Genomic DNA, 18,559 nt, shown 5'->3' with positions numbered 1-18,559 from the left:
TCATGTTTGAAAATCTTTGGTGTTGGACCGGACGGAAAAGGAAAGAGGGGAAGAAGAGAGAGGGACGTTAGAGAGAGGGGGGGGTAGGACGGTGATAATAGCAGGGGAAGGGGGGTAAGACCATGAAGCAGCATAGAGCAGACAGGTTTACTGCTTGTTTATCGTTACGGTACGGTTCAAATGTAGTACAAAAAGGGCGGGGCCTGTTCACACACACTCAAATATTATCAACACACCTGCTAGCCGCAAAAATGTCCACATGTCAACATGCACACAAAACAGATAGTGTTCACGAACGCATACCTATGCCTTTAAACCAACTAGTGTGAAATCTTTCATTCATTCAATCATGCAAACTATTAGTGCAAAGGTGAGCTAACACCTGTGCTCAGGTGAGTGTTTATGTTCTTCTAAAATGGATGGTGGAATGTGAAAAGAAGGAGGAGGAGCGCCCAGCCACCCCCACACCCATACCCCCGCCGCAGCAGCAGCGGCAGCCGGAATTCCCCCAACGCCACACGGGAACAGGCAGGGAACAACCGCCACCCAGGCCAGGGCCAGCAGGACCGCCGCGAGGCCCCTAGAGCCAGAGAGCAGGGAGGCGCAGAGGGAAAGAGAGCGCCGCCCCAGCCCAGCCAGGAAAGCATCCCCCCGCCGCGCCGGAAAAGCCCAACGCAGGGCCCCACCGGAGAGGGACGCCCACAGCCCCAGACGAGCACCCCACAACCACCCAGGAGTTCCGGGCATCCCCCCGCCCCGACCCCAGGTACGAGCCAGGACCCCCCAAGGGAGACCCGCTCCGCACTCCAGGCAGCCACCCACCCGGCCCACGGTTGGTCCAGGTAGGAGCAAGGCAGGGGCCCGCCGCCCCCGCCCAGGAGGGGGGAACCCCGGGGAAAAAAGGGCGGCCCACAAGGGATGTTATAAATATGGCCTGACCAGGCTCGGCCATGTTGGAAGTTTGGCGGGGCCCAGCGCCCAGGGGCAAGGACCAGGACCCACCCCCCAGGGACACGAACACCCCCGGCTCAGGTGTAATATGAACCCCCCCACCGTGCGGAGAGAGCACCGCCGGGCCCAGGGAGCCGGCACCCAAGGGACACGGCCGCCATCGCCAAGGGGCCCGCACCCCCCACCAGGGAAGGGGTAGGGGACAGATGGACCCAGGTCCCACCTTCCTTGTAAAATGTGTGTGCGTGTATGGGTGTTTGAGAGGGTGTTTGTGTGCATGTGTGTGTGTTTATGTTTGAATGTATATATTGAAGGGGGAGGGGTGTGTGTACTAAGGAGGGTGCAGTTAAAATTGGCGAGTAGGGCACTAAGGGGACATCTCCTGATTACTCACCGTGATGTCCCCTCACCCTCCACACCAAGGGGCCCAAAATGTCTAAGGTGCGGTTAAAATTGGCGGGTAGGGTGCCAGGAGGACATCTGCTGCTTGCTTGCAGTGATGTCCAAGCACCCCCCCTACCAAGGACCCTACATGTCTAAGGTGCAAATAAAACCGAAAGAGGGGGGGGCCCACTCCATACGGCAACCATAGGAGGGGGGCCACTCCCAAGTAGCCCCCCCCCAAGGCGCATCGCAGGCTAGACCCCCCACCCCCTCACCCTAATATGAGGTTATATAAGGAAGGGGGTAAGTTGGGGACAGCTGGTAGACTGTCCCCCGGTGGTCAAACAGCCGTCCCCCAGCCCACCCCCAGCAAAGGGGCCAGGGCCACCCAGCCCAGGGGCCCACCCCCGGAGGCGCCGACACCCCAGGCCCGGCACCACCCACCCCACACAAAGAGAGAGGAGCCAGAAAGCGTCGCCCCCCCCCGGAGCAAGCCCAGGCCCCCACCCCCAGACGCCGGCCCTAGAAGAGCTCTGGTCAGGCCTCGACGGGACCGAGGAGGCCAACCGGCCGAGGCAACCACTGATTGCCTCAGCGGAGACCCCGACCCGCTAGCCCCCCCGACCCGTACTAATAATGGGCCCCCCCTCCCCCCCAGAACGCCCCCCCACAGGACAGGGCCGACAAGCCCCCCACCCCACCCCACCCCAGACCCCGCAGCCGAAGCGGGTGACACCCAGAGCGACCGGGGGCCCCGAGAGGGTTGTCCCGTCCCGTCCCAGAGCCAGGGAAGGGCCGATCCCAGCCCCAGGTGCAGATGGTCAGCCCATCCGGCGCCGCTGGGCCCCCCCCACCCGAGCAGGGCCCCCCGCTAACCCCCCCCAGCACAGGCAAAGGGACCACCCCCCCAAGCCAAGCCAGACCACCACCCCACCCCCCCACCACGCACCCCCACACCCAAACCCAGAGGACCACGCAGCGCCCCAGCCCGCCCCACCCAGGCACCGGACCCGACCCCCGACCAACGGAGCCCCCCACCGCCCCCGCCAGGCACCGGAAGCCCCGACCCCCACCCCAAACCACGGCAGAAGGGCAAGGAGCAGCGACGACCAAGCCCTCCACCCCCTAAGTCATGGAGTCAACCACAGGAGACCAGAGAGACTGAATTCTTTCAAAGTTACTTGAGCTTTGGGCTGACATTTTTTCCAAGCTGATATGATCAAACAGCAGATTTCTGTGTTGACTTATGTTTATATTTTTCTTGTTTTTCCAATTTATTAAAATAGTTTTTTTGGCAATACAAAGAGTTATGAAAATGATAGATGCTAATCCTTCTTCTATATCGATGGCACTCATGTCACCAAGCACACAAAGTGACGGTGAGGCAGTGATTGAAACCTTAAGCCAGACTGATAAATCGGCACATACCTGCTGCCAGAGAGCCTGGACAGGAGTGCAGAACCACAGTGCGTGCATGTAGCTGTCGGGTAGATTATTATCACAGTGCTCGCAAATGTCTGAGTTACTGAGACCCATCTTGAACATCCTCTGTCCAGTGTAGTAAATTCTGTGAAGAGTTTTGAGATGGATTAGCTGCAGATTTGGACTTTTTGTCAGTTTAAAGGTGTTTAGACAAAGTTCTGACCAGAAGCTTTCATCTGTGCTGATGCTCAAATCTGCATCCCATTTTTTTGTTGGAAGGGCAATATTGTTATCTAAATTACATAAAAGTTTGTATATTTTGGAGAGAGTTCTATTCATTGAAAAATTAATCAGAGTGGTAACTACATCTGGTAGCTTTAAATCGTCGTCTTTAATTTTATACTTTTTAGTAATACTTGATTTAAGTTGCTGATATTCCAAGAAGTTATTTATTCCATGTTTGTCTTGAAGTTCCTGGGGGGTTATGAATCTTCTATCAATAATTACGTGCTCTAGTTGTTTTATGCCCCCTGCTTGCCAAGCTGGGAAGTGAATCATTTTTTTGTTAATAAGGATGTCCGGGTTGTTCCAGATGGGTGTCATTTTGCACGGTTGAATTGATGATTTTGATATTTTGAGAAATTCCCACCAGGCTGTTAAGGTGGCATTTATATTAATGCTTTTGAAACAATCCTGTTTTTTAACTGTTTGGCTAATAAATGGTAGCTGTGACAGGTTGATCTTTCCACATAACACCTGTTCCAAGTCTAACCATGAGTTGGTTTCTGGATTATTTTTTAACCATTTTAAGATATATTGTAATCTATTTGCAAGAAAGTATTTGTGGAAATTAGGTAGTTCTAATCCTCCACAGCTTTTTGCAGATTTTAAAGTTTTTAGACTAATTTAATAAAATACAATATCTGATTGCTAAACTAAAGTAAACTAAAAAAAACTAAACTAAACTGGGCATCCCTGATCTTAGACCCTCTTCGATAAGAAAAAACACCTAAAAATACAGATTCCAGGAAAAATGTCATGATTACGTATGACGTGGCAAACCCAGATGCTGGAACCCGGAAGAAAACTCAAGGCAGATTGTAGTTCCAATAGATTTAATGGTTTCTCAGTGGTATAGTATTGTTCATAGGCAGGAACGATGACGTCAGTATTCTTGCCGATACTGGTGGCGTTGGAATAGAATCCGAAGCGGGGCGAATGGTCTCCGATCCCGAAGAGGTTCTTTGACTGGAATCTTGAAGGTCAGTACGGCGACAGACAGGAGCGTGGCATGGCATGATGGAAACAGGATGGATAGAGCTGCTTGCGTTGAGGCTGGACCAGGTGGATACTCATGATGATGAAAACCTGAGAGACAAGACGAGGTAAGTACGAGGACAGACTTGAGCCATAAGACTTAGCTTAAGGCGACCAGACATATGCTCCGATTAGGAGTAATGAACTGGCGATGAATTCTGGGGTTTGATCTCCTTATGAAGGCTGGAGCAAGATGAGGTGAGTATCCACAGCTGGTTCCAATCAGCAAAGCAGAGAGGGGAGGGGGAGAGAAGGCTACCAGAGGCACCATGACAGTACCCCTCCCCTTAACGACCGCCTCCAGGCGGTCAAGGGCGGCAATCCGGGTGAGCCCAATAGAAGTCCTCGATGAGGGAACGGTCCAGAATCAAGGAACAGGAGATCGGTTCCTCTGGACCGTAACCCTCCCAGTCCACCAGGAACTGATATCCCCGAACCCGGCGTCGGACATCCAACACCCGACTGACAGTGAACGCCGGGGCGCCGTCGATGTTACGGGCAGGCAATGGGGAAGCAGACAGCAGGCACAGAAAACTCTCCTGAAAGGGCTTGATTTGAGATTCCGTGGAAGGAGGGGTGTACCTTAAGGGCTGCAGGGAGCCACAGACGGACACAGGAGGGACCCTACACCATCTGCTCGATGGTGTAGGGTCCGATCTAGCCTGGAGCCAGCTTGCATGATGTAGCCTGGATGGGGATGTTCCGTGAAGAGAGCCAAACCCTCTGACCAGGCTGGTACGTAGGCCCCACCACCCTGCGTCGATTTGCGGTGCGGCAGTTGCTCTCCCTGGTGCGCAGGGGAGCTGCCCTGGTCTGGTGCCAGATACTTTGGAATGGCTGGAGATGGTGCCGAACCGAGGGCACTGCCAAATCGATTTCCTGGGTCGGAAAAAGAGGTGGTGAGTACCCGAGGGAGGCCTCAAACGGAGACATCTCCGTGGCGGAAGATGGGTGATTATTGTGGGCACATTCGATCCAAACCAGGAAATTGGCCCAGTCTGAAGTATTTTGAGCTGCCAGACAACGTAGAGCGGCCTCCAGCTCCTGATTTGCCCTCTCAGCCTGCCCGTTAGATTGTGGGTGATAACCGGAGATCAGACTAACCGTGGCCCCAAGAGCGGAGCAAAAGGCTTTTCAGACCTGTGACACGGAATTGAGCACCTCGGTCAGACACAGTGTGCTTGGGGATGCCATGATGACAGAAGACTTTATGAACGAGCACATCCGCCATCTCAGTAGCTGTGGTAACTGTGGGAGAGGAACAAATTGAGCAGCCTTGGAAAAACGGTCTATGATTTTGACAACAGTGTTGTCTTGAGAAGACGGTAGTCCAGTGATGAAGTCCATAGCCACGTGAGACCATGGACGACAAGGTTGTAATAATCCAGCGGGAGGGGAGTTGGAAGACTTGGAACGGGCGCAGATGGTACAGGCCGAGATATACTCCCTAACATCACGTTCCATAGCCGGCCAGAAAAACAGACGCCTGAGGAGGTTCAAAGTTCTCTGGACTTCTGCATGACATGAACTACATGAAGCATGCCCCCAGGTTAGCACATCTGGACAGAGAGATGATGTGTGAGTGTCTTTAGGATCGGGAGGGTGATTAGGCTCCTTACCTTGTGCTTGAAGAACCCGTGTTTCAATATCCCAGGTTAGGTTCCCCACGATGCATGTGGGAGAGATGATGGGAGCATCGACCTGGTTTTCATTTGAGCTGTATTTTCGGGAAAGGGCATCTGGCTTCAAGTTACTACTGCCTGGTCTGTAGGTGATGGTAAATAAAAACCGGTCAAAAAAGAGACACCACCGGGCTTGGCGGGAGTTCAATCTCTTTATGATCTGTCCATACGATAAAGGGATAGCTTAGCCCCTTCCAACCGGTGGCGCCCTTCCTCCAAAGCAAGTTTAATTGCTAACAACTCCCAATTGCCCAAGTCACAATTTCATTCTGCGGATGAGAGCTTGCGGGAGAAGAAGGCACGCAAATGGCTTTAATTTGCCAGAAGGGCTCTTCCTTTGGGACAGGACAGCTCCAACTCCGGAATCGGAGGGATCAACTTCAACTATGAATTGTTTCTCTGGGTCAGGCTGAATGAGGATGGAAGCAGAGACAAATAGTTTCTTAAGTTTTTCGAAGGCTGATTGAGCCTCAGCACTCCGAATGTAGGGTCTGTTGACGGAGGTAAGTTGCGTGATGGGAGCTGCGATACTACTATAATTTCAAATGAAATGACAACATTGGTTGTCATTTCATTTGAACGGTCGAGTGAACGCTGGCGCGGCTGGCAGCCGCTGCTCCCTGGATACTACGACTCCAACCAAACTCAACTAACAACTACCAGCAATGTGGATTACTTTCGATATTGTGTGGATTTTACTCACCTGGATTATCCTGTCACTGGACCAGCAATTTTTGACAGCACTACTACAATACTCCGCTGACAAACTTGCTAACCTCCGGAACTCTCCGCCCGAGCCACCGCCATTAGCTGTACTACAGCATCCGGACATCTTATACGTGCCCCGCCGGAGATACTCTCATCAAGGATCACGTCGGAGCTTCCATTACAACAACACCAACTCCATCAAGTCATTCTGGTCCTCTGCTCGCCGCCCATCGAGACACACCGGTCGCCATGCTAACCACAACGTCCTAGCTCCTCTTGTTCCCTCGGCTAACACCACGGCTAACAATCTCCCCCGCATATCTGTCAACTTCGGTCTTTTGAACATTCGCTCCCTCGCAACCAAGGGAGATCTTGTCCAAGATCTCCTCGTTAATCACAAGCTGTATTTCATGTCCCTGAGTGAAACATGGCAAAATCCCCTGGATTTCACTCCACTGAATGAAGCCACGCCGCCGGGGTTTGTTTACATTGCCAAACCACGTGATTCGGGCCGCGGGGGTGGTCTCGCAATGATCTATCGCGAGAACTGGAAGATAGCACCTGTGCCGGCTCCTGTGTTTGGATCCTTTGAATCTTTAGTATGTCAATTCTCTGGACCAATCCCAACTATTGTTGCCACCATCTATCGCACGCCTAAACCCAATAAGGAATTTATCTCTGACTTTTCAAATTTTTTGACACACCTCTCCCTACTCTCACCAAACATAATACTTCTGGGTGACTTTAATATCCACATGGACAGAAGTAATAATTTAGCTACCAAAGATTTTATATCCTGCTTGGACAGTTTTGGTATTCATCAACACATCACACTTCCCACCCACATCAAAGGACATATTTTGGACCTTGTCTGCTGATGAACTTGTCTCACATTATAATGACAATCTCCGCAGCATCCTGGATATCCATGCTCCGCTCAAAACCAGAATGGTCTCATTTTCTCTCACTGCTCCCTGGTTCACTCCCTCCCTCAGACAACTTAAAGCTAAAGGACGTGGACTGGAAAGACTCTACAAAAAAACTGGTCTCTCCATACACAGGGACATGTACATCAGCCACATCTCCCACTATAAGGACTCCATCTCTAAAGCCAAGTCAGCATATTACTCCCCTTTAATAAACTCCCGTGAAGGGAATTCTAAGGCCCTGTTTTCCCTCTTTTCCATAACACACAGCCTACTAACCAACTGCCACCCCGTCTGTACACCTCTGACTTCTGTGACACCTTGGCTTCCTTCTTCAGCTCAAAAATAGAAAACATCCATCAGGAACTATTAGTAAATCCTGACTCAGATCTAGCTCCCCCATTCCTGTTGGACCCACATCACTCATTTTTATCATTTTCTCTACCATCAGTCAACGAAATCGCTGAGCTAATTAAACATTCTAAATCCTCGACCAGTTAACTTGATCCACTTCCTACAGCTTTGGTTAAAGCTACTCTTTCCTCCCTGTCCCCCTTCATCACCAACGTGATTCAGTCCTCTCTCACCACTGGAATTGTTCCCTCTAGTCTCAAAAAGGCTGCTGTCACCCCTATACTCAAAAAAACAGGATTAGATCCCTCGAACCTCAACAATTTCCACCCCATTTCTCAGAATAACCTTTATGAACAATTCCAGTCTGGCTTCCGTTCCCTTCACAGCACAGAAACGGCTCTTCTAAAAATCTCCAATAACCTCCTCCTTGCTGCTGACTCCGGCCTACTTTCCATCCTCCTCCTACTTGATTTAAGCTCAGCCTTCAATACCATCTCCCACACCATCCTCCTAGACAGAGTATCCGCCATAGATGTCACGTCACAAACATACCTCTCAACTGGTTTCACTCTAACCTCTCTGGTCGCACCCAATTTATTCAATTAAAACAGTTCACTTCTCACACAGTTCCTGTCACTACAGGTGTGCCCCAGGGCTCCGTCTTGGGACCTCTGCTATTTATCATTTACCTTCTCCCTCTTGGTCAAATCCTCCGTAAATACAAAATTCACTTCCATTGTTATGCAGACGATACTCAGCTTTACGTCTCCACAAAGCCTAATTCCTCTTTACCTCCCACTTCCCTCACTGACTGCCTTCTTGCAATAAAATCCTTGTTTACTACTAATTTCTTAAAACTAAACAACGATAAAACTGAACTTCTCCTGATCGGCACCAAATCCATTATAAATAGCATCCAGAACTTCTCCATTCCCTTTGAAACCTCTTCCATTTCCCCCTCCCCTCAGGTTAGGAGTCTGGGTGTCATCCTCGACAGCACCCTCTCCTTCACTTCACACATCAATAGCATCACCCGGTCTGCCTATTTCCACCTTCGCAGCATCCGTCGACTTCACCCTTCCCTCAGTCCGCATTCCACAGCCGTCCTAGTGCACAATCTTGTCACTTCCCGCCTGGATTATTGCAACTCCCTTTTTTTTGGGCTACCACAAAAAATTCTATCAAAATTACAGTATGTTCAGAACTCAGCTGCCAGAATAATCTCTCAAACACCTTCCACCCAACACATCACACCTGTTCTGCAGCAGCTCCACTGGCTACCAATCACACACCGGATTACATACAAAATACTTCTCCTGACCTTTAAATCCATCCACAACCTTGCTCCATCATATCTTTCAGATCTTGTTCATGTTGCCACACCCACCAGTACCCTCAGATCCTCCTCCTCCCTTCATCCGAATGTCCCCACTGCTCGCCTTGTCACTCTGGGGGGCAGAGCTTTCAGCTGCTCTGCACCCCAGCTCTGGAATTCTCTACCCCCTGACCTCAGAAACATTGGCTCTCTGTCACAATTCGCCAAGAAACTGAAAACTCATCTTTACCAACTTGCCTATTTCCCCCCATAACTTCCTATTTCTGGCCTATCTAAATCTATATTTTATTGTGCATTTTATTGCTTTTATTTTCACTTTTATGTACAGCGACCTTGGGTTCCTTGAAAGGCGCCTAACAAATAAAATGTATTATTATTTATTACTATTAAGTTTGTCGAAGGCTGATTGAGCCTCAGTACTCCGAATGTAGGGTCTGTGCGTGATAGGAGCTGCGATACTACTATAATTTCAAATGACCCAGCGATAAAAATTAGCAAACTCTAAGAACTGTTGGAGTGTCTTCCTGGTATCGGGAGGTTCCCAACTGGAAACTTCAGCGACCTTAGCAGGGTCCAGGGAATGTTACCTGCCTCGATAATAAAACCGAGAAAAGAAACCGTAGATACATGAAATTCGCACTTTTCACCTTTAACGGATAACGGATTCTCCAACAGGCCGTCCAAAACAAGATGTAAATGATTAGTGCGTGAATAAAGGAAGTGGTCGTCAAGGTAGACAAACACGAAACTGTTTAGAAAGTCCCGGAGGACGTCATTTACCAGGTGTTGGAAGACTGCAGGGGCGTTGGTGAGGCCGAAAGACATAACAAGTTACTCGAAATGCCCTAAAGGACTATTAAATGCAGTCCTCCATTTGTCTCCTTCATTTATACGGACCAATTGGTGCGCATTGCGAAGGTCCAACTTAGAAAAAAATCCGGGCTTCTTGGACAGAATCAAAAGCGGAACTAATCAGGGGAAGGGAATATTTATTTTTGACAGTGATCTTGTTAAGGTCACAAAAATTTATACAAGGTCGCAGAGATTTATCTTTATTCTCCACAAAAAAGAGGCCTGCGCCTACCGGAGAAGAAGAAGGGCAGATGTGACCTGACGCAAAGGCCTCTTGGATGTACTTTTCCATGGCAACTTTCTCGGCTCTGGATAAATTAACCAGCCTGCCTTTAGGTAAAGAAACACCGTTAAGCAGTACAATAGAGCAATCATAAAGCCTGTGAGGGGGAAGAGCCCAAGCCTTAGCCTTACTGAAAACGGCCTTTAAATCATGGTAACAGGTAGAAATTTAGAAACGTCGATTTCTTCCAAATCAAAACTCTGAGTGGGTGGAAAAAGAAGGGACAACAGACTTGAGACAGTTAGCCATACAGTAATTACTCCAACTAGTGATATGATGATTTTCCCAATCAAATTGAGGATTATGATTGCGAAGCCAGGAAAACCATAGAATGATGGGAGATTGGTGAGTCTAAGTAATGAAAAATTGTATGAGTTCATGATGGTTACCAGAAGTTTGAGTCGAACCGGTTTGGTGCGATGAGTGATACAGGTGAGAGGCTGACCACCAAGTCCGGCAGCTTCAACTGGTGGATCCAAAAGTTCTGTGGGGAGATTTAGCTTGGCAACAAGGATATTATCAATAAAACTTTGTTCAGCTCTAGAGTAAATCAGAGCTATGCACTCATGAACCTCATTATGAGGGCATGACTTGACAGGAACATAAAGAAAATTTTCATCCCTTTTAGATACGGATCTTTCTGCCCGCTGCCTGTCTTCTAGCTGGGGTTCTGGTGTTTAAATGAGGCAAGCATTGATAGACGAGGTGTCCTGATTGACCACAATAGTAACAGGTACCTTCATCTTTGTGTTTCTCTAGGCGATTGCGTTCCACCTATCGTTCCCGAAGCCGGATGTCAGAACGCAGAGCTGCGGAAACAAGCTCTTCAAATGAATTAGTCTCTGGTTGCAAACACAAGTGATCTTTGATAGTTTCATTTAATGATTGATGGAAGATGCCTTTTAAGGCTATGTCCGGCCAACCCACTTCCCCAGCGAGTATTCTGAAATCTATTAAATTATCACTTACTGAGCAGTTGCTTTGCTTGAGGTCTAATAGTCGACGGGTTGCTTCTTCCTCCTTGGGTGGTTAAAAACCAGTCTGAATTCACCAATAAAACGGTCAAATGGAACTTGATAAATGGGATTAGATGTCGGTGTGGCAGGCAGAGGGCCACTTGATTGAGATCACCTGGCACACCAGCTGCTTCATTAGCAGAGGGCTGATAAAAGCCCACAGAGACCTGCTGCTTTCAGGTGGGAAGGGTGCAGCAGCTGTTCAGCCTTTGGCTGTGTGTAGGGCCCTAACCATAGCCGGGTAGCTTTGTGCTTTGTTCACCTCCAAGTTGCTGCCACACCATTCTTATTGTTATCACTGTGTAGATCGCAGGCAGTGTTTGGCCGCTCATGCGACTCCTGTGGAGAGTCCTCTTAAGCTGCGGGAGCAGGTATGTGTGTGTGTTATGTTATACTTGGTTATTTGTGTTAATTTACACTTATTTTGTAGGTGCCGCTGTTTTGTTTCCATTGTTTGTTTCATCCCTGCTCTGCCCAACCCGGTGCACCGTGGTCCAAGAGCGGTGCCACGGCCAGCATTTCTGGGGATCGTGTGTTTGCTCCATACAGAGTGTCAGTGACTGCTGTCCATCCACGCACTGGCGAGTGGCGTGACGGAGTGGGATTGAAAGCTATTGGAGCGAGTTCCCCCTTCTGGCCTTCTATCGCCCCAAGCACAACCAGGGCCCAGTGTCCCACCACCTTGGACCGGCGTCGGTTACGGCCACTGGATGCAAGGGGCATGACATTGAGCCGGGTGCGCCGCCACAGAGAGCGCACAGCTTGGTGCAGCTGACTTTGTGGGCTGGGCATGATCGCCCTTATGGTTTGGTTGACTCTTTTGGGTATTTTTTTAGAATAGGAATTTTAGCATAATTTCTAATAAAGGTTGTCTATTTCTTTAAAAGCACAGTCTTGGTTTCCTGTGTCGGAGAGTCCTGTGCTTTTGGTTTTTAGTTTTCTGCTGGCGGCTTTCACTGGGGAAACCATAATGCCACATCAGGAAGGCTTGTGCCCACTGTAAAGCTTTGTTTCTTAGTGAATTAACAATCAGAGTTATTTTGCTGTGGTCAGCTTGATAATATCTAGATGCTTGCTGAAAAATAAGTTGGCATTGAAGGAGGAAACCTCTGCATGATTCTACGTCACGGTGGAAAGGTTCAGGTTGAAGCCGGAGGTTCTCTTGACTCCAAGCTGTAGCGGAAATGTTTGGGTTGCTGGAAACTGGAAGTGGAGCGGCAGTTGCCGCGATAGCTGAGTGTTGTCCTGTTAATTCCATTAAAGTCTGTAAGATATCATCGAGACTTTGAAAAAAGTCTTGCTGAGCCGTGGCCATCTGGGTTAAAGTTTCTGCTTGGCGTCCCAGAGCAAATCCTTGTTGTGTGACTGCTAGGCGGAGTCCATCTGGGTCAGCTGGGTCTGGATGTTTGCCAGTTCATTCTGTCATGATTACATATGACGTGGCAGACCCAGATGCTGGAACCCGGAAGAAAACTCAAGGCAGATTGTAATTCCAATCGATTTAATGGTTTCTCAACAGTATAGTATTGTTCATAGGCAGGAACTATGCCGTCAGTATTCTTGCCGATACTGCGTGGTGTTGGAATAGGATTTGAAGCGGGGCGAATAGTCTTCTATGCCAAAGAGGTTCTTTGACTGGAATCTTGAAGGTCAGTAGGGCGAGAGACAGGAGTGTGGCATGGCGTGATGGAAACAGGATGGATAGAGCTGCTTGCGTTGAGGCTGGACCAGGTGGATACTCGTGATGATGAAAACCTGAGAGACAAGACGAGGTAAGTACGAGGACAGACTTGAACCATAAGACTTAGCTTAAGGCGACCAGACATATGCACCGATTAGGTGTAACGAACTGGCGATGAATGCTGGGGTTGGATCTGCTTATGAAGGCTGGAGCAAGATGAGGTGAGTATCCACAGCTGGTTCCAATCAGCAAAGCAGACAGGGGAGGGGGAGAGTAGGCTCCCATAGGCATCATGACAAAAAAAAAGGAAAAACCTCAGAGATGTCCACGTGAAGGAGGGATCCTCACCCAGGATGGATAGGCAATGTACCAGGACTGTTAAAGAAGAATTGGCTAATCCAAATCTACAACTACCAAATAACAACATACTCAAGGATATAATTAATAAGTTTGTGTTTGTGTATCTTATCCTGATATCCTGATTTTCTCACCAGACCCAGACACTCATGTGCAATACGTCAGAGCCATCCTACAGCATCTCCTGGAGAACCAGCTGTATTGTATGGCTGTGTCAAGGTCCAGGCTGTTGTGGACTGTCCTGTTTCCACTGGGGGTAAGCAATTCCAGTTTCTATAGAGACTTTATCAGGGGCTTTGGTGGCATGGCTGCACTTCTGCATAAATTAATTTCCCAAAGGTTCCCTTTGTCTGGAATGAGGGGGCCAGTAAGGCTTTTTCTGAACTCAAAAGACGTTTCTCTTCCGCCCCTATTTTGGTCCACCCAGACAACTTCAAACATTTAATTGCAGAGGTGGATGTGTCTAACTCTGGGGAAGGGGCTGTGTAGTCTCAGAGAGCGTCTGATCATAATCTGCTTGCCCTGCAAGTATTTCTCCCGCAAGCTCACTCCTGCAGGAAGACATTAGGACATAGGGAACAGGAGCTTGTAGTAGTCAAGCTAGCTCTCAAGGAGTAGCGGCATTAGTTGGTGGGTGCACAGCAGCCATTCCTGGTCTGGACTGACCACAAAAATCTGGTGAAGACTAAAGCCCCGTCAGGCATGCTAGACTTTTGTCTTTGAAAGGTTCCACTTCACACTCTCCTATCAACCAACTGCAAGAAAGCTAGCAGCAAGGTACCCTGTCTTGTCAGCACCAGAAGGAGGAGGAGATCCAGGATTTTGGGGGTAAGGTCACTCTCTTGCCTCACAAGATGGTTCTGGGAACCACTTGATGGATTCTTGAATGTAGGGTTAAATCCGCCATGCCTGATCCGTCTACCCATTCCACTGTTTGTCCTTCAGGGTTTCTGTTTGTTCCTCCTAGTCTCTGTCCTCTGTGCACCAGTGTTAAGGTTCCTCGTAAACACCCCCCCTTGCTGGACTCGCTACAGCCTTCGTCTGTAACCTTCAGATCTTGGTGTCACATGGCTATAGACTTTATCACAGGACTTCCCAAATCCAAAGGTAAAATCATTATTCTGACAACTGTAGACAGATTTTTTTAAGTATGTTCATGCCATTTCATTGCCAAAGCTTCCGTCTGCCAAAGAGTTAGCCATAATAATCTCTCAACGTATGTTTCATCTGCACAGACTTCCTGTAAATCACCTCCGACAGAGGTCCTCATTTTGTGGCAGCCTTTTGGAAGGAGTTCTGTGGATTTCTTGAATCAAGATCAGTTTGAGCTCTAGGATCCATCCACAGACTCATGGCCAAGTAGAGTGCTACAACCAGGATCTGGAGACTACCCTGCAGGCCATGTGCACAAAGAAACCCCAACACATGGTCTTCTCAACTTCCGTGGCCAAAGTATTCCTAAAATGCTCTGGTCAGATCATCAGGCTTCTCCCCCTTCCAAGCAGCCTATGGGTACAAGCAGCTTTTGTGAGGCGCTGCTGGCACATTTGGAGGGTTTTTCCTGGAACATTTACTGAGGAACCAAGAGAGGCTGACCACCGTGGCTAACCACAGACAGGTTACTGCCCCAGAGTATAAGGTTGGAGCAAGAGTATGGTTTTCTGATTCAATGAAGTTCATTGTGTCTATAAGTTCTATTAAGCACTTAAATTATTTTTTTATCAGACACTGGGTTTGTTTTGTGTAAAACCTACCGACATGTTTCGGCGGAATGCCTTCCACCTTCGTCAGGGTCGTCATCAGATGGTGGCGTGTGACGTCTTTAAAAACATCATGGACACAGAACAATATGAAAAACAAATGAATGAGATGCTTCAAGACCGGAACACCTATGAGGTCCTGAAAAGAGACCCCACAGAAGCAAAGAAGAGAAAACTCAAGACCATACTCAAACAGTTACAGGAGGAAAAGAAAATAGACAAACAAACCTATAACCATCTCATACCAACAGCCAGCATCATCCCCCGGATCTATGGCACTCCAAAAATACACAAACCTGGAGCACCACTAAGGCCCATAATAGACAGCATGGGATCAGTAACATACAACCTATCCAAATTCATCGCAGATATTTTGAAACCCCTCCTAGGAAACACAGATTACCATTGTGAAAATGCAAAACAGCTGGCAGAAGAACTCAAAAACACAAAGATGGAAGCAAACGAGATATTCATTTCACATGACGTAATATCATTATTCACTAGGACTCCAGTAGAAGCCACACTACAAATAGTGCAGGAACAGTTAACAGCAGACAAATCACTAAGGAAACGCACAAACCTTACAGTTAATGACATTACACAACTCCTCCAGTTAATTACTACATCCACGTATTTCCAATACCGCAACACAATTTACAGACAAAAAGAAGGCTTTCACATGGGCGACCCACTATCAGCCACAATGTGCAGCTTTTTCATGGAGGACCTGGAAAAGAGAGCAATAACATCCGCACCAGAGCACTGCCGTCCAACCTTGTGGAAACGCTACGTCGACGACATTCTGGAAAAGATCAAAGCAGGACACACGCAGGAGATCACAGACCATTTGAACACGATGGACGATACGGGACAAATCAAATTCACACATGAAGAGGAAAAAGACAACTCCATCAACTTCCTGGACATCAACATCAGACACATGGAAAACAAAGACATAAAAATAAAAGTACACAGGAAACCAACTCACACAGACCAATATTTATTATGGACCTCAGAACATCCTACCACTCACAAAATATCTGTCGTAAGAACCTTGTTTGAGCGTGCAGAGCTGGTAACGGACGGGGAGGACAAAACGGAGGAGAAGAAACACATAAAAAATGCACTAACCAGGTGTCAATATCCTCAATGGGCCATAAAAAAGGGACAAACACAGGTGGAGCAGAGGAAATGCAAGGAAGTAGAGAAGGAAAAACTGAGGAAAAAACCAGAAAACAAAGGAATGGTTACATTGCCATACATCAGGGGAATCACAGAACGCATCCAAAGAGCCATGAAAAAGCATCACATCAGCACCCCAGTGAAACCGTATAAAAAACTCAGGCAACTACTGGTTCACCCAAAAGATAAGATTGAACAAAATAAAAAATGCAATGTCATTTATGAAATCCCATGTCACACCTGCAATAAAACATACATCGGAGAAACAGGACGCTCCTTCATCACAAGAAAAACAGAACATCAAAAAGAATGCGAAAAGGAAACAAACAAAATACTAACAAGAGCCAGACGACAACAGGCAGTTCAAGAAAACATGAAATCAGCCATAACGGATCACTGCAAACAAGAAAACCATATCATGGACTGGGAAAAGGCCAAAGTCCTCCGCACCGAAGACAACAGACACCGCAGATGGATCATGGAGGCGGTGGAGATCAGAAAACGAGCCCACACTTCCATGAACCGGGATGAGGGGGCTTTCCTGCTCTCTCAGACCTGGAGCAACATCCTCCAGAGAAAGACGGACATCAAGGGGCGGAGTCACTTGTCAAAGTTTGACAGGTGACTCCGCCTCAGTCACAAATCAGCTGTTTTTAAAGACGTCACACGCCACCATCTGATGACGACCCTGACGAAGGTGGAAGGCATTCCGCCGAAACATGTCGGTAGGTTTTACACAAAACAAACCCAGTGTCTGATAAAAAAATAATTTAAGTGCTTAGTATGGTTTTCTTCCACCAACATGCCACTAAAAGGGGGTTCCAAGATCGGTCCCTTGTTCATCCCCAAGATCATCAACCCTGTGGCAGTTAGGCTGGATATCACTTCCCCCCTCAGGATCCATCCAGTCTTCCATATCAGTAAGCTGAAATCTCCAAGAGACTCACCTCTCCAACCTGCTCTAGCACCCCGTCCTGCACCTCGTCTTGTAGATTGTGGTTTAGCCCACATCATCAGGGAACTACTTGCTTCCAAGAGGGTTGACTGAGGTATACAGTATCTGGTATATTGGGAGGGATGGAGTCCAACAGCTCACCAGTGGATGCCAGAGCGCTACTTTCTCAACCAGGACCTGATCACCCGCTTCCATGAGGACCATCCTGACTAACCCCGTTGTCCGTCTGGGAGACGAACTTAGGGGGAAGGGTTATGCCATGTTCTGCCTGTGATGTGTTATTTCTCAGTCTTTTTCTTTGACTTCTGTGTAGTGTGGCTGTGACACTTTCCATTCCACGTGGAGCCTGTTAAGCAGTCACAGCTGCCTGAACTCTAGTAATACGTCACAGTGTATTTAAAAACGAACTCAATTGGAGCCTTCAGTTCCGGCTCATTCTGCTTCCTGTTATGTGTCATAGTTTCCTGAGCTCTGATACTTTGTTTACGGATTCAGTTGGTGGTTAAATCCTTTGGACCCTTCTACAAACAAGCCTCCCTTCACCTGCTGGGTTTCCTCTTGTTTGCCAAACTGTAACAATGGCTGTCTGCCATTGTCACAGACAATAAGTATTGATAGAGGGATAACCTTTTTGCTTGATGTTTTGGGTCTTCGAGGAATGTGCATTGATAATTTAAATGAGTTTAAATCAATGCATGTCTTTCTTTGGGCTGTTTGTTCGGACAGTGAGCTTTGAGAACCAGGGTTGGGAAACACGGCGCTACCTCAGAGACTCCTCCAAAGGCAAGGTTCACAAAAATGAAATGAGACCTCACCCAGCATTCTTAGTTTAAATGTGTGAAATGGTTAAAATACCTAAAGATCTAAGAATGGATGGCAGGTAAGGTAAAAGGGGATTTGATGTACAAGAAGGACTGAGACAATTTAGAATCTCAAAACAAAACAGAACCTCTTGACCTCTGAGATGGGGTTCCCCAAAACTGGAGCAATGCAAGCTCTATTTCTGTTACCAGGGAAAAGACAACTTTGAGTATCGTCACAGGAAGACCAAATGAGAGAAATCCACACCAACTCACCAGAATGTGACTGGCAAAGCAGAGAAGCAGGATCAAAGCCAGCAGCAGGAACGACAGACCAAAGGAGATGCCCAACACAGCAGTTCTGCAGCAAAAACAGCCTTTACTTTAACATTAATGTCATAGAGTCCAGTTCCTTTTTAAATAAGACCTGCAGTTAACTTAGAAGTCAAAGGTTTTCATGGAAACATTTTCTATGGAAATGTTTCTGTAGGACAAATGGTCAGATTGATGGATCCTAACCATAAAGGGCTGGAGAGTGGGAAATAATGGACTGAGCTTAAGAGTAAATTAAACATGGAAAGTTACTTCTTTGG

General features: G+C 47.9%; 1 protein-coding gene across 4 annotated transcripts in view; it reads right to left on the bottom strand.

The window, feature by feature from the left end:
- Window positions 1-18,559, bottom strand: part of LOC101159207 (adenylate cyclase type 2) — a 106,782-nt gene that overhangs the window by 30,093 nt on the left and 58,130 nt on the right. For all 4 annotated transcript variants that reach the window (XM_023960298.1, XM_023960300.1, XM_023960299.1 and 1 more), the window contains one exon: window positions 18,243-18,327. In XM_023960298.1, coding sequence (XP_023816066.1) covers window positions 18,243-18,327 — 85 coding nt within the window. The remainder of the gene's footprint in view (window positions 1-18,242; window positions 18,328-18,559) is intronic.

The sequence above is a fragment of the Oryzias latipes genome, chromosome 11, assembly GCF_002234675.1.
Source record: "Oryzias latipes chromosome 11, ASM223467v1".
Lineage (NCBI taxonomy): Eukaryota > Metazoa > Chordata > Actinopteri > Beloniformes > Adrianichthyidae > Oryzias > Oryzias latipes.
Note: the sequence above shows the minus strand (reverse complement) of the source record. Positions and strands in the feature narration are given on the sequence as shown.